The 23,689-nt window shown below is 36.2% G+C and overlaps 2 protein-coding genes across 3 annotated transcripts in view; both read right to left on the bottom strand.

Moving 5' to 3' along the window:
- Positions 1-23,204, bottom strand: part of LOC131159353 (protein RBL-like) — a 36,751-nt gene extending 13,547 nt beyond the window's left edge. Inside the window, exons 1-3 of one of the 2 annotated variants that reach the window (XM_058114210.1) lie at positions 22,862-23,204; positions 13,322-13,555; positions 13,089-13,187 (exon numbers count right to left, since the gene is read on the bottom strand). In XM_058114210.1, coding sequence (XP_057970193.1) covers positions 13,089-13,187; positions 13,322-13,340 — 118 coding nt within the window. In that variant the 5' untranslated portion in view covers positions 13,341-13,555; positions 22,862-23,204. The remainder of the gene's footprint in view (positions 1-13,088; positions 13,188-13,321; positions 13,556-22,861) is intronic. The other variant, XM_058114211.1, reaches the window with a different exon arrangement.
- On the bottom strand, positions 15,666-23,196 carry LOC131159352 (pentatricopeptide repeat-containing protein At3g02330, mitochondrial). Its single transcript, XM_058114209.1, has 2 exons — positions 22,862-23,196; positions 15,666-18,901 (listed from the first exon to the last, which is right to left on the bottom strand). Exon 2 carries the CDS (start codon positions 18,853-18,855, stop codon positions 16,210-16,212), a length of 2,646 nt encoding a protein of 881 aa, XP_057970192.1. The 5' UTR covers positions 18,856-18,901; positions 22,862-23,196; the 3' UTR covers positions 15,666-16,209.
- Positions 23,205-23,689: the final 485 nt, after the last annotated feature.

The raw sequence follows: 23,689 nt of genomic DNA, 5'->3' as shown, positions 1-23,689 counted from the left end.
GTCGCAAATGCACTGGCAGGAAGGCCGAGCTTGCAGCCTTACAAATGGTGACTCACTTGTTGATGATTAAGGTTACCATGACAATCCAGGAGCACATTAAGAAGAACCTTATCAAAAATCTAATTGCCCAAAACCTCATAAGTTGATGAAAGAGGGCAAAGTGTGTCAGTTCCAGTTGGGTGATGGATTGCTAATGACACATGGTAACTAATTCTCTATGCCTCAAGTTAGAGATCTGAGGAAGACACTGCTAAGAGAGTGTCATGAAATCACGTTGGCAGGTCATCCAAGATGACATTGCACTTTGGCACATTGCTAAAGCAGAGGTATTAGTGGCCATAAATGCGTGATGATAAGGTCAAGTATTCCCAAACTTGTCTCACCTACCAACAAGACAAGGTGGAGTCAAAGATGATTGTAGGGCTGCTACAGTCCCTTCCAAAACAAGTAAAACCATGGGAGAGTGTCTCACTAGACTTCATCATCAGCCTACCCAAAGTGGGAGACACAAAGTCTACACTAGTGCTTATAAACAAGTTTTCAAAGTATGGTACCTTCATATCCACACCAAAGCATTGTTCAACAGAGGAGACAACACAATTGTTCTTTAAACATATTGTGAAGTATTGGAGCGTTCCCCAAGATAATATCAATGACTAAAATTTAAGATTCATTCTCAACTTCTAGATAGATTTTTTTAAAAATCCCCGGTTTACAACTTGACATCTCTTTGAGTTACTAGCCACAAACAAATGGACAAACAGAGAGATCTAATGGGCTATTAGAGAAGTACTTGTGCCATTTTGTCACCACCAATCAAAAGAATTGGTTGTAACTACTTGATATGGCTCAATTAGTCTTGTAAATTCACTAGCATTGTTAAACATGTTTAGCCTACTTGCTTCCATTGCTAAACACATGTTTCTTATGGAGGTCTTTGCTAATGAATTACACTGTTTCAATGTTTACCGCTTGATTGTCATTTACTTTCATGAATTGCTTGCCGTTTCTGCTTACTTTACATTCAATTGATGTGACCGTGTTTTTGTGGTAAGTCATAGTAATCTTTGACTGACTAGTTAAACAAAAGTACTTTAGCTAGTGATGCACAACCCTTCACATTATTTTTACTTTTATAATCAAAATATCTACAAATACATAAAATAATATATTTTAATTTTCATATGCACACATGGACAACATAGGGATTTGATCTTACCCACAAAAGCAACAACAATTAATCAAAAAGGAGTCAGACTGCCACATTTCCATCCCTAGACATGTCAAGGCTGACTCAAAATCCGCTCAAGCATACTGATAGATATGTGGTGTGCTATCTACAATATGATGTCTTATGTAAACAAGGCTCCTATTTAGAAGTGGCCATGCCACTTAAAGCTACATAGCCCAAATATATACTAAATAACGTTACCTTGGTGTTTGCTTACCTTTTGAAGTTTCTAGTGCCTATAGTATAATAGGATTCTTTAGGAGTCATTCGATTGTAATTCCACTCTCCTGAGCAATGTTTGGTATTGCATGTTTTCATAACAAGAAATGCTAATCAAGTTGTCTTGCAAAAAAAAATTAAGTAAATGCCACACAACTTCTAGTTAGAGAAGCACAAAAAGCATAAATCAAAGTCTGAAGTATTCAATTGTACAACTGCAGCACCTCAACAAATGTTATAAGTTACGTGACCACAAGCTAATGGAACACTATTTTTTTTTTAATTATTATTTAAAATGAAGACATGTTAAGAACATGAATGTACAATCAGAGCAAGGATCCAAAATCCTCAAAAAGAAAAAGGAACATCACAAGCAAAAAAAAAAATTAAAAAAAATGAAAAATAAAATAATAAAAATAAAAAAGTTGAAATCATCCATGAAAGCCCCTCTTTAATCCCTTCCAATCAAAGCTCACTGCACACTTCAAATTCTTTAATTCCCTTTGACCCTTCTTCGCCTTAGATTTACCACCATCAAGCCTAACTTCATTTCCTCCATGATCAGGTAACATGAGACCCAAGTCATCTAACAAACTTAGAGTTTGAATGTCTTTCTCAGAAATTTCTTAAATTGTAGTGGGCAAGATTCTGTCTTTTACCTTTGTTCTTCTTTAGAAGCATCATCCTCAAATATATTAATTCCATACAAACTTTCTAAAGGAGGAGGCACATCAGATAAATCCTCGAGACAATCAGAAGAAGAGTCGGAAGAAATCCTTGCTGCTCCCAAAACATTACTGCTACACTATCATCCTCCGAAACATCCCCCCCTTACCATCCTTACTCGAGCTAGCCCTCTCACCAATTTGCTCCTCCACTATACTTAAAGCATCTTTAGAATCTCTCAATATTTTTTTTCTCTCACCAGACAAATCCCAATTATCTTCAAAATATTTCCTCCTTTCAAAACCAAATTGCATTTTCTTACGAGGGTAAACCTTTCGACTCTTCAAATTATCCAAATTGACTTCCTTTTCAACTAAATTCCCTTCCAAACAAACAAAAAAAACCCTGATTTTCAACTCCAAAAGAATTAAAATTCTTATAAGAAGATCACTCAAACTCAATCCCAGAACCCTGCCTAGTATCATTCTTTTCCCAAATAGGGGACACATGATTCTAGAAAATAGAAGAATTTTTTGCAACCCACCTATAAGATTCCTCCTTTTCTTGTTTGCTTTTGGAGCAGTGACCACTATAGATCTTGTTTGAAGACGACTGAAGCACTCAACCGTACGCACCTTGCTTCTGTTCCAAGGAGAGTTCGATTCCTGTAGCCTCACAGATTTTCAAAAGAAGGCCTTCATTTTGATTGCAAGCCTGACTAGGCACTAGGGCCTGCCATTCAATTGGCCCAGCTGCGATTGCCCTGCTGAACGTTCTCCTCTCTAAAATGGCCCCAAATAAAATCAAAGTTCTGCTCCTGGGCCTCCTTAACCAACAGGCCATCAAAAGTTTTAAAAGGCTTTATTGCTCTCAGACAACTAGCCCATGTCTATATTGATTGTCAAATACCCAAGCCCACCCACCCAAGCTTCACCATCCCACCAAATACCCAGGCCTGCCCATGCAGGACTAATGTCCACCACCGCTTAGTTTCAATTCAACTCCAAATAAAATTAATGCATAGAAGGCCGTTTTGAAGCTTACAATACTAGAATAACAAGAAAGCGAAATTTTGAAATCCAAATATACTCATATACTAATTTATTAAATGAAATAATTTGAAAAAAAAAAAACACTTAGAATCTTAAATCAATGATCCCAATAAAAAAAATTAAATCAAAAATCAAAAAAAAAAAAAATCAATTATCTAGTTGTATCGCATCAATCTTCCCTAGTTAGTTGAAAAAAGAACTTGACCTCAAGTTAAAGCGGATACACATGCTAGCAAACATTACCCTCTTCATCTTCATCCTCGGAGTACTAAGTGCATTTACAATCTGATCACCGCAGCTCTCTTTTATCTTAGGCCCATTTTTTTCCACAATTATTGTAAACAAGAAAGTATTTAACCCTCTTTGAATCAGACAGTTTGCTGAGGCAAGCATTGGCCTATGCGCAATTACTAATGATTTACAAGCAAGGGCTAGATTTTTTATATTGGTGGAAATTTCGATTTCAATATTCAATTTTAATTTAAAGAAACACTGGAAACTTATGATAAATTATGGAAATTATGAATGGAACTTCGGAAAATATTAAAATAGATGGTTGAGAATGATATTATGGAAACAAAAGATCCCAAGTTTTGCTGGATTTTCTTCATTCTTTATGTAAAATTCCTGAAACTACAGCTGAAATTTTCAAAATTAAACCTCAATTCATTCCAAAACTTACAAAGAAAAACTACCAAAACTTAAGACCGTTACAACAAGTATGGTCCAATATTAACTCTTTTTGTCAATAGTCCTAGCAAGGGCAGCAGCTTGATCAACAGAGTTGAAGTTACAAGATTGCAACTCTAAAAGATGTTCAAATAAGATTAGTGGGAATCAAACTCAATAAGAGGCGTAGAGGGGTGATTAAGATGTGCTAACAAACTTGACAGGCTTGCTTATTTCTGAACTTTTCAGAAACAAACCTCTATTAAGAGGCTATTACAAGTGAACAAACCCTCGAGCAAAGTTACAAATTTGGCCTACTATAAGCTAACACTGGAGTACATATATTATTATGGATACAAAGACTAATTTGGCAACTAAAAGGAACATTAGTTTCCAAAATTCCCTTTTCTTCAATGAGGATCAATAATGTTCAAAAAAGAGAAAAACTTTTAACCAAACTCAGAGACAATTTGATTTTGAAAAGTAAACCCTAAGAACAAATAGATGCCACCTAAGATGTTAATTCATGGATAGATTTTTAACTCACGCTCTCCACTAATACATGCACACTACTCTATTGGCAATCATATCAAATTGGCTCATTGTCACCGTGTTTTTGTAATATATTTGTACAAGTTGGCTGGTTTGATCCCACTTGATTTGAGTGAAACAGTTCAGCTCTAGTAGAATGAAATCAGGCCCAAGTGACTCAAATAAAGAATACAAATCTCATGGTAAAGTAGTCAAGTAAGGTGCTTGGTTTCCATAGAACAAAGAATACTAGTTGGATCAATATGTATGGGAAACGGACAAGGTTCAAATGGGTCAAATATGGATCTAGGACTTTAGAATATTGGTTCTTCACAGCCACAAAAATTTGTAATCCATGAGAAGTCATGTTAAGGTTTCAATCTAAAACAACAGAAGCTTAAAAGTCAGTTAACAATGGCATGAAAATGACACTTAGCCAGCAGATGGAATTTGCTCTGGCAAGTCTGTGAGGAAGGAGAAGGGATTCTGATGAAGGTTGTGCAGGCTCATACGGAGGTTAGAGTCTGATAACAAAGGGATTCAAAAAAAGATTCTGCTAGGCAAATGATGCATCTGGGGAAGAAAAAACTTGTGGTGATTGTGGTATCACAAGATGAACATTGTAAGGTGTAGCATTGAAGATGGAAACAGCAGTGAGAATTTCAAGCAGCGTGTGAATGAGCTGCAATGGTTTGGACAGAAACAAGCCTTTGGTACTAGGTTCATCTGAGTGATCTGGTTTCAATTGTGGTGCTGAGGTAGCACAAGAACTTGACAGAAGTTGTGATCCAAAAAGAGCCAACATTGTAGCTTGAAGGTGGAGATGGTGGAGGTGCAAGGAGATTTAAGTTAAAATGAAAGCTTATTGAAGTTTCTCATATCCTTTTTGCAGATACTATCATTTTTTGCAAAGATGATCCCCTCTATATCCCTAACCTCCAATGCATTTTGTTAGGGTTTGAGGCTGTCTTAGGCTTGAAAGTGAACCATGGTAAAAGTGAGCTTATTCCAATTGGAGAGAACATTTGACCTTCCTTGCTGGTCTTTTGGGTTGCAAGATGGGATCCTTCCCCATTAATTACCTCGGTCTCCCCCTTGGAGCCTAATTCAAAGACAGAGGAGTCCAAGACCCCACTATAGAGAAGTTTGAAAAGAGATGTATAGGATGGAAAAGACATTTCTTATCAAAAGGAGGCAGATTCACCCTTATCAGGAGCACTTTGACGAAGCTTCCAGACTATTTCATGTCCCTCCTTCCCTTACAAGCCTCAATTGCCCAGAGATTGGAGGAAATACAAAGAAGATTTCTTTCAGGAAGCTTTGGAGAGGAGTTTAAATATCACCCTGTTGAACGGCAAGTGGTTAAACTACCCATATGTCTGGGAGGCTTGGGGCTGAAATCCCTCACTTTCAATAAAGTCCTCCTCGGGAAGTGGTTATGGAGGTCCATGAAGGAGAACGACCACTTTTGGTGGGATATTATTGTTTCTAAATGTGGGCTCGAGCATAATGGTTGATAACACACAACAGTAGGGGACCCTATAGAACGGATGTTTGGAAATTCGTCAGGAAAAGATGGGATGATTTTTTCCAATTTGTGAGATTTCAAGTGGGAAACAGGGCCAAGCTAACTTCTGGCATGATGTGTGCAGTGAGAACAATGTCAGTAATCTTAGAGCTGCCTTTCCTTCCATCTACAGCTTGGCTTGTGACAAAAATGCCCTTATCAGTCATCATCTCCAAATCACTGATCAAGGAATTTTCTGAATAATCCTTTTACTAGGAATGTGGCAGATTGGGAACTTCATGCATTGTCTGACTTTTATAGAAATTTCTATAATTTCTGTTACCAAAACATCCCCAATAAACCAAAATGAGCTTTGGGAAACAAAAAATGGTGCTTTTAGGGTTAAATATTTCTACAAGAAGCTCTCCTTGATGGGAACAAATTGCAACAACACGCCTTGGATTCATATTTGAAGGGCAACAGTCCCTTCAAAGGTAGCTTTTTTTGTTTGGGAGTCCGCACATGGAAATATATTAACCCTTTATAATCTGCAAAAAGGAGGCTTACGGTCACAAGTAGACGTTTTCTTTATATGGCGGGTGCAGAATCAGTCAACCACATTCTTCTCCACTGCCCCTGGACAAGTAACTTGTGGAATATGGTTCTATCTTTGACTGGTGTTACTGAAAATTCTGTTGGAGGGGACATTTGGGCTTGAAAAGGCATAAGAGCCACCAAGAAGAAGTGAAAAGCTTCGAATTTCATCCCTCTCGCCATCTTTTGGCATGCTTGGAAGGAAAGAAATAAGAGAGCCCCCAACTCTGCTTCAGATTTGCGAAGAGCAGTGGATTGTTGTTGTTCCCAGCTGGCTCAGTGGCAAACTGTTAATGATCTTAACATAATCCTTGATGTTTGCAACACTCTATAGAGTGGTTGATATTATGTACCTCAGGATGGCATCCCCTTGATGCCCTGCTAATATAAATTTCTCTTTACTAATTAAAAAGAAAAATCAGATACTTTACTAGTTTTTGTCATATTTAGGGGTTCCATGGGTGGTAATCCTAGGTCTGTGGGCTTTTGGGCTCCTGTGGTAGAGAAGGTGTCTAAGCATCTTGATGGGTGGAGGAAGCTTTTTTTTTTCTTTAGGTGGTATGGTAACTCTTATTCAGTTTTGTCTTTGTAGTATTCCTCTCTACTTTTTGTCTCTTTTTAAAGTTCATGTTGGGGTGGCCAGGACTATTGAGCATAGTAGTTAGAGGCGTGAGGCGAGCCGAGGCGCAAAGGGTATTTGAAGCCGAGGCGCGAGGCGAAGGCGCGCGCCTCATGAAGGTGAGGCGCACAATTATTAAAATGGTGTAAAATGTCTATTTGGGGTAATTGATATATCAACATATGAATATCTAGTAATATTAGAATTTAAAATGCCAAAAAATTCAATTACAAAATTGAAAATTTAGCCCAAAAGCATAAACAATTCAACATAGTTCAACATCAAAAGAAAAGAGTACAAATCAAAAAATAGTAGCTAAATTTCAATAAAAATAAATAACTATTATGTATTAATTAAAATTTATAAACTCACATTAATTAAACTAAATATTACAAATTAAAAAATTGTAGCTAAATTTCAGTAAAAAGAATAAATATTATGTATTAGTTATAATTTATAAACTTGCATTAATTAAACTAAATATTTAATTAGTAATTACATATAAAGAAGAAGAGGAAAAAGAGTAGCCAAATTTCAATAAAAAGAATAAATATTATGTATTAGTTATAATTTATAAACTTACATTAATTAAACTAAATATTACAGATTTAAAAACAGTAGGTAAATTTCAGTAAAATAAATAAATATTATGTATTAGTTATAATTTATAAGCTTAGATTAATTAAAGAAAATATTTAATTTATAAGCTTACATATAAAGAAGAAGAAAAAGAGAAGCAGCAGGCAGCAGTCAGCAGCACGCAGCACACAACAAGCAGGCAGCAGGAAGAAGAAGAAGAAGAAGAACTCGTGAGGGCTCCTGCTGGTTGAAAACGAAGTCGCGAAGGGTTGTGCTTCTTCAAAATGTCGAAGACGAACTCACGATCCTGGTTCGAAGCTCGAAGACGAAGTAGCGAAGGCTTCCGGCTGGTTCGAAGGCTCGCAGACGAGCTCACGTTGCAGGTTCGAAGGATCGCGAAGGCTCCTGCTGGTTCAAATGTGCAAAACAAACTCACGAAGGGCTTCGAAGGGCCAAGAGGGGCTAGGGTTATGTTCGTTCGAGTCGAAAGAGGGCTACGGGTCTGGCTGTGACTATTTCTCTACTTTAAATGACTAAAAAATCATAAGGCGCGACTCATTGCGCCTGTCGCCCCAGTGCGCCTCGTCTCGCCTAGCATCGCCTCTTGCAAGTCGCCTCGCCTCACCTGGTTTGAGGCGCAAGCCTCTTCGCTTCACTGCGCCTTGCGCCTAGGAGGCGTGCTTTTAACTACTATGCTATTGAGAGAATTATAAGAGACTGTCTTTGGTCTAAGGTGGGGGAGAAGAAAGATCATTTGGTTAGACGGGAGGTGGCGTGTAGGTGTAAAAAAGAACAGCAGTTGGATCTTGGGAATTTGGTGTCTAAAAATATTGCCTTAATGAGTAAATGGTTAAGGAGGTTTTCTTTAGAGGAGAACTCACATTGGCATAAAGCAATTAAAAGTAAATTTGGCATACAAGGAAATGGATGCGATACTAATGTAGGTTTTAGATCTTCTTGTGAGAGTCCTTAAAGATTTATATCTCAGCTTTATCGACATCTTAATCCTAATACCAAATTTGGGGTGGACAATGGGATTCTTCATTATATAATGGCCTTATTTCTTCCTTTATGCTTTCTAGTGGGGGAGGAGGGGGGGGGGGGGAATTTTTCATGGATTTTCATTTCCATAGATATTAGAGTGATAGAGAGGTCAAGGATCTTCCCTCTTTGTTGAGTTCATTGGAGGGTTGCTGTCTTTCCAACAGAGAGGATTTGAGGAAGTGAGTGCTGGAGTCTTCAGGAGATTTTTCTTGCAATTCTTTCTTTGAGTTCTTGACATGAAAAAATATGCCCTTCTCTTTCTTTCATATGATTTGAAAGGGCAAAGTTCCCCCTAAAATTAAGGCTTATATTTGGTCGGTTGTTTTTAATAGAGACAATACTAACATCTTGTTGCTCAGTAGGAGGCCTTCTAAGGCATTATCTCTTTGGGTGGGTGACCTTTGCTTTGATAGTTTTGAATCTGCCTCTCATTTGTTTTTGCATTATTCTTTCTCTTGGAGGATTTGGAAGCTATTTGGTTTTATTGGGGAGTTGGATTTGTGCAGAGTCTATGGGGGACATGCTGGCTATTTCTTTTTTGGTGTTCAGAAGGAGCAAAGACAAGGCTGCTCTAAGGAGATGTGGTTTGTTTGCTATATTGTGGGGTATTTGGATGGAAAAGGGACAATTGCCTTTTTAAGGGGTAGAAGACTTCGGGGTATCATTTGGGATAAGATCCAGTATTTGGTTTCTTTATGGCTGTTGCTGCTAGTTGTTTCAAAGGATTATGTCTTGAAAATGTTCAGCGTGATTGGCCTGCTGTTTTGTAATAAATGTTTTGTTTTCACTTCAGTTTCTCTGTTTTTTTCTCTTTTTTGGGAGGATTCTTTGTTCTCCTGTGTTGCATTTTCTTTCTATTAATACACTTCTTCCTTTGTGATCCAAAAAAAATTGGAACTGACGAACAACCTAATCAAACACCACAGCTATGGCAATTTGAGTTAAAATTGGAAACACTGCCAATTAACATTGATAGTTAAGTCAAATATTACTAGACTTAGGACCAATGTCCAATGCAATTTAGTTTCAATTCAACTCTGAATAAAACTTAGTTTCAATTCAACTCTGCATCAAATTAGTACGTAGTAGGCCTTTTATAGGCTTACAATGCTGGGAGAGTGAAAATTAACTTTAGAAATCTAAATAAACTAAGTTACAAGATACTATTTCTGAAGCAAAAGATTCTAGAATATGATAAGTATGATCCAAATAAAAAATATTCCAAACAAAAGAAGGAGATGAAATGCATTCTCCATCTGTACAGCGATGCCAGGCTGAGATTCTTCAAGGTGATATTTTATATTAACATTTCAATCTCTCAGTTAGAGTTCTACCACGCACAGCTATTTCAACTGCCCCAACTCATTGGTAGACAAGATGGAGATACATTTGCCTACATCCCCACCAATGAGATCCCCATTTCTACAACAAGAAGAACAAGCCTTAAGTCCCACTAGGCAGGGTTGGCTATATGAATCCTTTTCTTCCAATTCACACATTCAGGGGCATTTTCCTCAGCTAGTTAAGAGCTACTAGACTCTGATTCCCATATCCAATGGCACAAAATTAAAGCATCCCAAAACCAAAAATAATCTATGAATTGAAAAATGGAGCACATAGGAATATAGGATTGACAACAGAATATATAAACTAGGTAGAACTTCACATCAACTAAAAATTTATGGGCCCATAACAGTATAGCATGACTCAATAACAAAAACCAAACTGAAATTGCCCCTAAACCAATGTTACCTAAACGCAGAATGTTCTTTGTAGAATGGGAACAGGATCTCAGAATGGCTCATGCTCTAAAATGTGAAATGTTAGGCTTATACTTTATAGATATGTTGGCGAAAACTGTGCAACGGCACTAGTACATTGTGGAGAGGATGTTGAGGTGTTTCTAAATCTAGAAGAGATTTCCTTTTGTGAAATATATTAATAGTGACTGAAAACCAAATTATAATGCGATAATTCCCTATGTTAACAAATAAAAATACATGCCATGTCAAAACATTGAATTAAAACTTTGGATCACTAGATTTAGCATTCTGGAACAAAAATATACTACAATTATGAACATTTGTAGCCATGCACAATTCGCTTGGGTGCTATTGTTTTCTAGTGATCACGCCCTATACTAATGTAAAGAGAAGAATAAAATAAACCAAGAGTCACATTTATACAAATTATCTTATATGTATAGTATGAGAGAAACAAACCAATATCAAGAGATTAAATATTTCAGGCAACAATCCCTATTAAGTTCTTAAACACAGCATTTATAAAATTATAAATACACATTGACCAAGACTGTTCGAATTCTGATCATAGTGCTTAACTACATATTCAGGTAGTCCATAGCGGCATAGCCTCATATGTGCCTACCATCCACAAATTTTACTATAAGTACCAAAACTAAAACTAAATTTTCACTCATGGAATCATGATAAAAAATAAACACTTAAACATCAAATTTATCAATCTCAAGCTTTGATTTGGCCTGAATATATGAAGCAGCTCCTGCCTGGGAATTCTCATAAATTTAATCTTAGGATATTGTAACTACTGTTTATAGCACAGCGGCAGAAATGCCCTGCAGTATGATAGTATAAAGTATCAAGCTTGATTGTTGTGACTTGTAAGTTCAAGTTACTGGGAAATCCATATAAGTGTTGTTAGAATCTTCATTCAAAACTGAAAATATTCTAAAGCTACTGCTCATTTGAGTTTTTTTTTTTTTAAAAAGCTGTAGCAAATTGTTATTTCTAAAACATACTAACGTCAGTAATGTGATGCTAGTAGCCATTTTTGTCTATTAACCCACTTCTTCCAAACTTTTCCATAGCTAGCAAAACAGGTAAGGCAGAAACCTGATGCAGTGCAGCTGCACACCGTTAAGACCTGATGCAGCACAGCTGCACAAGTATAGTTAATATCGTTAGTCGCAATATTTACTACTGTTATTTAGGTGTCCTTATTATGCTCCAGTCGTGTGTCATTTCCTAAGTCCAAGTTTATTATTTACAAAGTTCATTTATGAGTCTACTTCAAAAGTTATTTATGAGTTCTTTAGAGTCTAGAGAAGTCCATCCAGCTGTAGTCAGCAATAGTCATTTTCCTAGGCAGATGCCCAAAGTTGACATGCACTTGTATTTATAGTAGTCCAAATACTGAAGCGAGGACAGAATTCTTCCCTCCATTTTCTCATCAATTTATATATGTTCAAAATTTTCTGAAATCTGAAAGTATGGGGTGAGGATTCACCCAGTGGCTCCTTTTTAGCCTCCTCCGCTGCATTTCCGTGCAAGAAGCTCTCTTTTGCCACTGCATCTCCCTTCAACTATCCCTCATTTGTCAGATTTATAATCTGACAGATCCTACAGTCTGTTTCCACTTTGCATGCTCCATCAGAACCCCTCATCTATTAAGCATTCCTCTGCACTCCATGTCTTCCTATAAATCTGACAGATCCTACAGTCTCTTTCCACCTCGCATGCTCCATCAGAACCCCTCATCTATTAACCATTCCTCTGCACTCCATGTCTTCCGGAACCCTAACCCTAAAATTTGTAATCTTCAATTCTTCTTTTAAAATGACAATCACATTATCACATGCAGACGCAGTTAACCTACTATAATCAAGACCAGCTATTCAATTCTTACTATTTATGCACTGAGTGCTCTTGTCAAGTGAGAAGTGATGGGGGATTCATCCCCCTACCCCAACCCAAACTTCCTAAAATAGTTAAAATCTTTTACTGACCCCTCTTAATTTCTTGTGTATTCAGATAGTGATTCCACTTGGCCCCTGAAAGAATAGTTTCTGGCTCTGCCACTGATTTGAACGCCAAGTAGTGATTTATTTTCTTAATTCTACAATACCATAGGGATTTCCTCAAGATTATAATGCATCCAAAAAGACTAGGGGACATAGAATTTGTTTGGGTTTGCATAATTAGATCTCATTTCGAGTCCCAGCTCCGCAACAAATAAAAATCTTGCTAAATATGGAACTATGTTCATATTTTGAAAATATAAATTCAAACCCACATTGATTGGAACATAAAGCCTCCAACTCCAATTCCAAATTCCTTGTTCCATTTAACCAAGTAGCTAACTGATATACATCCATCATAATTTCCTACAATTTGTAGGCATACATTTAGTAACGATACAATAGCATTGAAAAATGATATATTTTACAATACCCAACTTAGCTTAGCTACAGTATAAAAATATGTAAGTTTCTCAACAAGAGACTTCTGAAATACTGACCCAATAAATAAATAAATAAAAATTATTAGAGATGGGACAAAAAGAAAATAGAAAAAACATAAAAAGATGATATTGTGCAACAGCTAAGTACAGTATTACCAGCAAGAAGCGTTCCTCGGCGATTGAACGCAATGCATTTCATTACTCCATGCTCTAAATACTCTTCTATCACTTCAGGGAAGTCTCCCTGCAGTGGATCTTCAAAACACAAACAAGTGAAAAAATATTAAAATTCCTCGGCAGAAATTTTGTTTGAAGCATCACCAACCCAGAAAGAGCAAACAGACAAAATACCCAACTGTGTGCAAGAGAGAGGGAGAGAAGAGACTAACCTATTATTGAAACGTTCATATCTCCAGCTCTGGCTCTCTCTCTCCACCGTCCAACAGCGTGGGGTTCTAATTCCGAGTTAGGGAACTGATGCCAGCAACCATCTAAAATCTTGCTTTAGGGATGGCAGGTTGTGGGGAAGATTCAAGATTAGCGCATCTGGTTATGGGCCTGGATTTTGTTTCATCCTATGACAAGTAGGATGGCCATTGTTCATTAACAAAACCATTCTCAATCTGCGACAGAAATTGTAAATCAAGATCAAATTGTTTCAATTGATTAATGGGTTTTTAAGTCAATATATAATAATTAGCTAAATTGAACTGTCCGATTCAATTTAAAATTTCAAAATTACTACCAATAAATTAATTTTTTTTCTTATGTCATAATAGATTTTATACTCAAACATTGACAAATTTATAAACTTTAAATTAAATCTAGCATAAGCCTAAAACATCTACAAATTGAACATAAACAAAAAACTATAATCCAAGTTCTAATTCTTGAAAAATCACAGTTTTTTAATTTAAATTATAAAATATCAAACAAATAATAACAACAACAACAAGCCAATCTTTACGTCCCACTAGATGATGTTGGCTACATGAATCCTTTTCTGCCTATTTACACAATCATGGTCGACATCTCTGACAAATTAAGTGCTACTAAATCCTTAAACACTATCTTATTACAACTTATTTAAGGTTTATCTATATCCCTCCTATTGCCCCTCAAAGTATCTAGCGCACTCCTCCTTACTAGCATACTATTTGGCCTATGTTGCAGAAGCCCAACCCATCTAAACAGGCTCTCCCTTATCATAAAATTATAAAACATTAAACAATACATAATTATGTTTTTATAATATATCAGTATGGTTTGGTTAACTGCAGTCATTGAAGGGTCAAATTAAAACCCGATAAATAAATAAAAAATTAAAAACTTTGTACCAGAATTGAACCAAAAATTGTTTAACCAATTTTTTGATTTTATTTGGTTCAGATTTGTGGTTTGGTTCAATTTCTCAATTTTTTCTTTCTCAGCCCGAATAACAAGGGATACATAGAAAATATATATATATATATATATTTTATTTTTTTTCACTTTTATTAAATACTTTAGAATTGTGCTCATAAACGCGTCACCTGCATTACATGTGATTGCATGTTAATAGTTGTTGGGCCACAAGGACCAATCACACCGCAATTGATCTAGAGATAACAAACTTGCAAGGAATAAAAAGAAAACAATAAATTTACATGATTTTGCACTAGGCATACTTCCATGGGTAATCTGAGAAGTTTACAAAGAAGGTATGGAAAAAAATATAAGAGAATTGAACACTCCTCTCCCCACAATTGTGAAAAGCCCACAACCTTTCCTAACACAAGAAAAATAGGTGTGTAGGAAGAAGAACCTAAGGTGAACCTTTTTTACAATTCACTCTCCCTTTAAGCTTTATCTCAAACTTTACTCTACCTAGATGGCAATAAAACACATTCCTTATATAGGCCCAACATATACATAATGTCCAACCAACCAATAAGTAACCATGCCACATTTGTACAGATAGTTGTCCCCGAAGTCAAGACATGACCTTGGAAAGATATTCTTGCATGCTAGGAACAAAGCTATACACATCATATAAGGAGTCTCTAATTCAAAGAAGAAAGCAAAAAGTTGCAAAGTCAACATGCATGCCTTGGAAAGATATCCCTCCATATACCAAAATTGATTAATTAGCCTCGAAACCCCATGCACTAATCAACTTACAACACCCTTCTCCCTTCCATTTTTATTTTTATTTTTATTCTATTTTATTTTACCATTTGTATTAGTTGGTTCCCACCACACGTGTGGGACAAACCCAACAAATATTCACCTCACATACATGTGTTGCCATCATCGAGTTCATATTCTCGACCTTGATAAAGTCTCCACTTTACCGACTATACAACCAACAAATTTACCTTAGCTTGAAAGATAAAGGAGACCCATGTGGCTTACCTTCTCTACTAGAAATATCATCTTTCCCCCAAAGTGAACTTTTGGTTTGTTGGCCCCACCACCTTTCACCTCCTTGGAAAGAACATTCTTTTTCCATGCACTTGAACCACACACATTTTTCATTAATATGGTACTAATTGACTTGTACAAGTTTCCTTTTGGCATCCCTTCATCACCACAGTGCACCCTTTGATATTTTTATATACCCACCTTCATCACCACTGTATTTTTATAAAGTACAAATAGCAATTTACTTAAAAGAAAATCTACAAAATTATTTGCATTTCAGTTGTTGGTAAAGAATGAAATTTTGAACTGGATCATGCTACACAGAACTCCTTTATTTTGAAAAGTGGTTTCTCAATTTATTTACATTCCAAAAAGTTGTCAGCTTTTCGCCACTGCTCATTTTAGACATTTCTACAAGTTCTCCAATCTTCTAATAACTACTGAATTCAACTCATATGATTATCTGGACAAACCAATAGACTAAAGACACCAATTGTTCCATTGAGTTAATTAGAACTGCAAAATTTCAAGATAACTTAAGAAATTCTCGGATATTGCGAATAATCCCTGAACGAAAGCAGACTTCCCCTCCGTTTTTCACTAGTAAGCAATTTTATTCTCTGTTTTGACTATAACAAATTCCTTAAACTCCATCTTTATGCATTTTATTCCTTCTTTCCATCCATTATTACAACCAAAGGAAGTATCGACCTTAATAAATTTCACCCTCAACTAGCCTCCCAACTCTCTAGAATTAATTATCCAGTTTGTCTAGGTTTCAAATTTTCTTCCCCACTCCCACACTTGGCTCTCTAATATGCAATTCATCAGACTGGGTATGAATTCATGCTTTGCGCATGCAAAATGCAAGCTCTTATTGTTCTTGCTGCTCATTTTGCTCTACTTCATCTTCATCGAGAACAAAGTTAGTATTAGGCACATACCCAGCCCACTTCATCTCACAAATCAGAATATTTAATTTCTCATACATCTCTTTGCATCTTGGATGAGCCTCATCTCCAACAAGAAATGTATGCACTTCATTTAATATCTCAATCCAACTGCAACCAGGCTCCTTTTTCAGCCTATATAACCTCATCATCTTCCTCATCTTTGAAACTTCACTCCACATTCCAGCATCAGCATAGATATTGGATAGAAGAACAAATGCAGAAGCATCTTGAGGGTCCAATTGCAGAATAGAGCTAGCGGCTTTTTCTGCCACCTCAACATTACCATGAATTTTGCAAATACTGAGCAGAGTTCTCCAAATAATGTCATCAGCCTCAAAAGGCATCTCTAGAATAAGCCCCAAAGCCTGGCTAACTTGACCTGATCTCCCAATTATATCCACCAAACAAGAATAATGCTCCAACTGAGGCTCTAAATCATAGTCACTTAGCATTGAGTTGAAGTACTGCTTCCCTTTCTCAACAAGCCCCACATGCCCACAAGCTCTAAGGACTGCAACAAAAGTTGCATGGTTTGGTTTAACATTCTCAAGTTGCATACTGTCAAAAATCTGGAGGGCATTTTCTCCAAGACCATGTTGTGCATAGCCAGATATCATGGCATTCCATGTCACAAAATCACGCTTTGGTGCTTTCTCAAATACTAGCCGAGAATCTTGCATGTTTCCACACTTTGAGTACATGTCAACAAGTGTGCTGCATATGTACACATCTGACTGCAATTCTTCCTTGATAATTTGAGCATGGATTTGCTTCCCAAGTCCCCCAGTTGCCAGATTAGCACAAGTATCTAAAACTGTTGCATAAGTAAAGTTGTCAGGCTTTACACCCATTTCCATCATCTTAGAAAAGAACTTCTGAGCTTCCTCACTTTGTTTCTGTAGAGAAAACCCAGAAATGATTGCATTCCATGAAACCTTCGTTTGTTCCTCTATTCTATAATGGAGCTTCTCTGCCTCTTCCATCATTCCACACTTGCAGTACATATCAACAAGAGCACTCCCAATGAACATATCCAACCCCATCCCCGATTTAATAATTCTGGCATGGATCTCCATGCCAGAATCATGAGCTTGCCGTCCCGCACAAGCTTTCAGAACACTACCATATGTGAACTCATCAGGTTCTATCTTTGAATGAAGCATCCAAACAAGTAAGGATAGGGTGCCCTCTTCATTTCCGTTCTGCTCATGGGCAGCAATTATTGCATTCCAAGAAACAGCATCTCTTCTCACCATTTCATAAAACATGAGTTGAGCTTCCATCAAAGCTCCACATTTACCATACATGTCTAGAATTGCATTTGAAACACAAATATTTAGCTGGAAGCTACTCTTAATTACTAATCCATGCACTTGAAGCCCCTCTAAAAGCCCTTTGATAACTGCACAAGCACAAAATGCACCAGATAGACTAATTTCATCAAATCCAAGACCAGACTTCTGCAAATGAAGAAATAGCCGCAAAGCTTCAAAACCTTTTTCATTTCGGGCATACCCAACAATAATGGCATTAAAAGATTGCAAATTATGATTTGGCATAGAGTTAAATAGCTTTTGAGCATCTAACAAACTGCCACATTTTGCATACATATCCAAGGTGGCAGTACCCACAATGACATCTGATCCATAATCAGTCTTTAAAGAGTGGCCATGAAGCTGAGAGCCTAATTTAGTTGTAGATAACCCTGCACAAGCCCTAAATACACTAGCATAGGTAGACTGACTCGCCCCAACTCCTGCTTCTTGCATCTTCCTGAACAATTCTAAGCCACGTGCAAGATCATCATTCTGAATGCAACCTGCTATTACAGCACTCCAAGAAACCCAATTTTTTTTTGGCATTTGATAGAAATACTGAAGTGAATAATCTAAATTCTTACATTTTGCATACATATCCACCAAAGCACTGCCTGTCACAACATCACTCTCAAAACCCATCCGAACTGCAAGACCATGAATCTGAATCCCCAAATTATGTTCTTCCAAAGCAGAGCATGCTTTCAAAACAACAGCAAAAGTGGTATGGTCAAACACCACACCCGTTTTGCTCATCTGTAAGAATAAATCAATAGACTTTTGACAATCACCATTCTGCAAGTACCCTGAAATCAGTGAGTTCCACGAAATCACATCTCTACAAGGCATCGAGTCAAACATTGACTCTGCAAGCACCATCTGTCCACACCCAGCATAACCAAAAACCATTGCATTCCAAGAAACTATGTCTCTTTGAGGCATTCCATCAAACACTTTAAAAGCATATTCCAAATTGGAACACTTAATATACATTTGGATCAAACAGTTCGTTACAAAGACGGTGGGTTCAAACCCGGATAAAATCATGCGACCATGGGCTTGTTTGCCAGGATCCAATGCTCTTCGATCAGAGCATTCTTGGAAAATATGGGAAAAAGTTCTTCTCTTTGTGGGTGCTCGGAATAGCAAAAGTGTAGATGATGTAGACAAAGGTAAGGCTCTGTATGGAGGTTTTAATGTGTAAAACAAGGACCTTACTGGGCAGAGGTTGTAAGGTGCCATCCCTACCATGAACAATGAAAGTCATGCTTTGGCAGGCTTGGATTCTTTTGAAAACCTGTCAAATGCACCTCACCACTCGAATCAAAACATAAATTCTAAAAAACACAACTTAATGAACATGCTACTTATTTAAATAGGCGAGATGAATACGGCATTAAAGTCAAAAGAAAACAAAAACAAACAACAAAACCAAGCCTTAAGTCCCACTAGGTGGGGTCAGCCATATGAATCCTTTTCCGCCAATTTATGCGATCATTTAAAGTCAAAAGAAAATTAAAATATAATTTCACAATGCAATCAACTAAGTCTTCATCTACCAAGACTAACACAACAAACAAAAACAAAATTTATTTATAAGTTACCAAAATTTTGACAGCAGCACCCTTATTTTTTCAACATTCACACATTTTTTATCCTATAACCGAAAGCGCCCCTTGTTTCAAAGAGAGAAGGATGATTTATTCACATTTCATTTGATGGTCAAAGGCAAATTGAAAGCTAAGCAGTGGGAATTAAAACGCAATTCTATTTAACTTAGAGCTTCCAGTTACAAACTATAATACTCAATTCCATCAAATTTATATTACAACAAATTACAACTACTGTTTTGGTCTTAAAAAAAAAATTAACTTCAACCAGTCAATGATTAATAGAATTCCCAACCTATTGCCAACTACAAAATTTTAGCAAGTGTTGTTCCAATGCATTCTTACTGAGAAATTAAAAACACTTTCCCTCATAGCAAGACAATACATCCTCCAATATACTTTGTTACATCAAGGTAAAATACGTGAAGGTTTTAAATGTACAGAACCAAAAATACTAAGTGAAGTGAGAGGGATGCATTTATTTTCTTGTCCTACCTCTTGCTTACCATGGCCAACTTAGCAATTCTAAATAGTTGAGCAACCACAATAGCATATTCTCGAAGCTTTTTAAGCATCCTCCTCTCACTCGCATGCAGCATTAAAAAAAAATAAATAAACATATAGACAGCCAACTGTGATAAATAAAATATGTGACATAGATCCTAATCAAAGCTATTGACATCTGTGTTGAAGTCCAACTTTACTTGTCCAATTTATAGATGAGTTCAAAATAGACGCAATCTTCCTGTCCAAAATTTGTATTACTAGTGCAACACTCAAAAAGGTACCAAAAGTTTGTATTAAAAATGTTGTTTCAATGTGATTAAAAATGTGGTCAACCTAGATCTATGGATCATACATAAAATTGTCCTAACCTGAAATAGAATTTTAATTTACTAGAAAATATGATGAAAACCACCTTTGAGTGTATACAAGTGGCATGTGTAAGCATATAATGAAACCACTTATTATGTCAAAGGAGCAAATTAATGAGACCAAACACTGAAAACTGAAGAGTGTAACATATCCAAATGCCCAAGAATATACTTTCCATCTGAATGATGGTGAATGACAATCAAATCCAAGTGATATTAAACCAATAAACAAACTAAAACTATGGAATGCAAATATTGACATGTGAGTGTCCCTAAAAGCATATTTTAGCACACATTATATGTCCAAACACCAAATCTAAAAATATAAATTTGCCCAGCCAAAGTTGCATCAATAAAATTTATATTTTGTCGTTGCCAAGTTAATGAATTGCTTTTAGTGTTTACACTAATATATGGCACCAATAACAAAAAAATTAAATCAATGACAAAAAAAGGAAATGAAAAAACCTTAGGATTTTATTGACACCCAGATCAAAGCACACAACAGAATGACCAAACTTAAAAACTAATGATCAAAATCATAAGAGTCAAGCATTAAGCACCAACATCATTGTTTAGGGCCGATTCTATAATGATAAACAGAAGCTCAGCCACATGTCATAGACTTATATTTCATGCAAAGTAAGACTAATAATATTCTACACTTTTGAGAGCATTTCCTTTAAAGATGCCACAAATCAACCTTACCCAAATTCTTCAAGAGTTCTGCGTAAACACACCCATATATGGAAAGACGTATGCATGTATGTGTGTGCTGGAAGTAGCTTCCAACAAGGTAACAAATTTCTATAATCTGTAGCCTTCTCATTTGTAGTATTTATTTGCATTTGAGCTTGATAGTTCCTATTTTTCAAGTTATCCTCCCTCAGTTTTGTAATAAAGTATGGGGCCCTTCTCTCAAGTTTGCTTTAGCTTGTTCTTCTCTATTTTCTATTTATTCTGTTCTCATTGTATTATTTCTCATCTTAAGTTCTTTGAGCCAGACGAAAAAAACAAAGAGAAAAATCTTTTTAAAAAAAAAAAAAAAACATTTTGTTTGGGTTCACCTCTATCTTTTGCTTCCATCTCTGTTCACTGCTGCAGAGGTTTGTTGCTGATGATTGCAACAATTTGCAGACCAAAAAATAACCAACTAAAATGATTGAATTAAAGAAAAAAATACAACCAAATGAACACAAAATCCAGATGCAAAAAAATGCATCAAACAGAAGCAGTAAATAAAGAGAAACAATGGAAGAGGAAGGAGATGAAGAAACACAAACATAATACAACTAAAGACTAAAGCAAGATAAGATACAGAGGGTAAACAAATTAAGAAATGAAAACCAAAACTAAACACAAAGAATCAAACAGGAAGAGAAAGTAAATGCAGAGAAAGTAAGTTATCTCACGCACAATAGAACACCTTGTGAAAGAACAAAGCAAATACAAAAATGAACTCCAAATACCAGTTTGAGTACTAATCTTTTATAATTAGCTTCTATAAGGCAAGGTGAAAGAACCTAAAAAAGTAATGGTGACTATTTTAATTCTCTTTGACTTACTATGGCCTGGAATTGAGCATCAGATTCAGAATCATTATAATGAGAAATTGGAAGTTTGCTAACAATCTAATTAGATTTTATACATATCATGGAAAAGAAAATATGTGTCGCCTTTCTATAGGAACATATAATTGTTAATGTGAAAATCTACCTTTAGAATCCAAGATAAAATCCCTACGGAAAGAGAATGGTATGAAGCTGTTAGGTGTCCTATCAAATTCACCAATTTAGTCACAATGGACAGAATTTGACAAAGTATTTGATGTTGGAGTAGCAGGGAGTAATTCGCCAACAAATAAAACCACATTCAAGATTTTGCAAGTTTCCATCTTCATCATCACTTGTAATGGCGAAAAGAGTAAAAAATTGCACTGAACCTTGAGAAGTGCGACGCAATTTCTTTTGTTTAATTGCACAGTTAGAGATGCCTTCCTCTTAACTTCGTTTGTTTCAAATAATTTGCAACCTAACAGCTCTAAATTCTTGGTCTCTTCACTGAGCATTCATATCACTTGCTAATTTAAACATTTTAAACAATGACCAAGAAAAATTGCAATGCATGAAACAAAATTCCATTCTCCCTGTGATATTTTTAAGTGAATTGCAAGGGGATTCAAAAATATAATAATCACATGGAATGGTGAATGTAATATGTGTCCAAAAAATAAAAACAGAATACTTATACATTTTTTTTAATAAAATTCAATAAATACACCCATCTATGCTACAGGGGCTCATCGAACTAAGTTTCATTATATGTATAATCCTTAAATACATTTTTGGCCATGTGTCCTCGTCAATTAATTATTTTTCAACATCTAATAACATTTTACAATTTTTGTATGTTTCTTGTGGAGTTTGGGTCCGTTCAGCATGAAAATTATATATCAAATGTTAAACATGTAAGTTAAAGGAAGAACTTTTTTTGTTTGATTTTTTTTTTTTCGGTACTTGGGATGGGGAGGGAGTCCAAACTGTAAGAGCCGGACACTTATATTCATATCAGCTTGATAAATTTACCTCCCCCCCCCCCCCCCCCACTTGAAAAATAAAAATCCCGATTCCCAAAAATTCAACTTCAACACACGTTACAATTTACAAAGTGGCAGAAAAGAAGTCAACAAACCCAGAAAACGAAAAAAAAAAAAAAAACAATTAATCTGCAACAAAACCCAGAAGACCAACAAGGAGCAAGAGCGGTACTCACGGCTTAAAGACGATTCAAGCCTTCCAACGAAGCAACGTCCGGCGATGGAGGCTGCGCGGCTGCAATGTCAGGCGATGGAGGCTAGGAAGGAGGTTCAAAGGTCGCCACTCGAGAGGCTAGGGTTCACTCATCCACTGGTTCAGAATTCAGAAGTCTTTTCGTCTTCTTCTTCTGGGCTGTGATGCCGAGCCAGAGGTTTGAAGTAGACTCAGGAGCTAGAGATAGGGCTCACTGGGTCGGTTTCCCTCCCAAACCTTTGGAGTAGACTCACGAGCGAGAGCTACGCCCCACTGGCTCGGTTTCTGTTCGCGTTCCCCTCTTCCCAATTTTCCGCTTTCTTTTTTTTTTGTTCTTTGGAGGTTAAGGGGGCCCTAAAGGTTGCGTCCGGTATCCGGGCGTATCCCAAACCGTATCCCAACTGTATCCAAATGTGTCCAATATGTACTCGTGCGTGTTGGATACGGACACTTCTTTTTTTAACCGTATTATAACCGTATAAGCCTTTTTGAAAATTTTATTTTTAGATTTAAATATATAAATAAATTACATATATTCCTAAATCAAAACTATCCAAGTAGGGAAGAAAAAGATAAATGCAAATTTGCAAGACTTTAATAACACATAACTGTACAAATTAAATATTTCTCAAATTTTATTTATTTAGTATTGTTGCTATTTTCTATTTTCTATTTTTGTCTTCCCACGGTGAAAAAATAAATTATAGAAATGTGTTTGTTTCTATTCTCAGTTTTCTATTTGTTGTTGATATTCAGCTGTTTGTTAAAAATCTAAAAATCAAATTTTATAATTTTTAGTTGTAAAGTTAAT

The sequence above is a fragment of the Malania oleifera genome, chromosome 7 (assembly GCF_029873635.1).
Source record: "Malania oleifera isolate guangnan ecotype guangnan chromosome 7, ASM2987363v1, whole genome shotgun sequence".
Lineage (NCBI taxonomy): Eukaryota > Viridiplantae > Streptophyta > Magnoliopsida > Santalales > Ximeniaceae > Malania > Malania oleifera.
The sequence above is the reverse complement of the archived record's forward strand: the minus strand, read 5'-3'. Positions and strand labels throughout refer to the sequence as shown.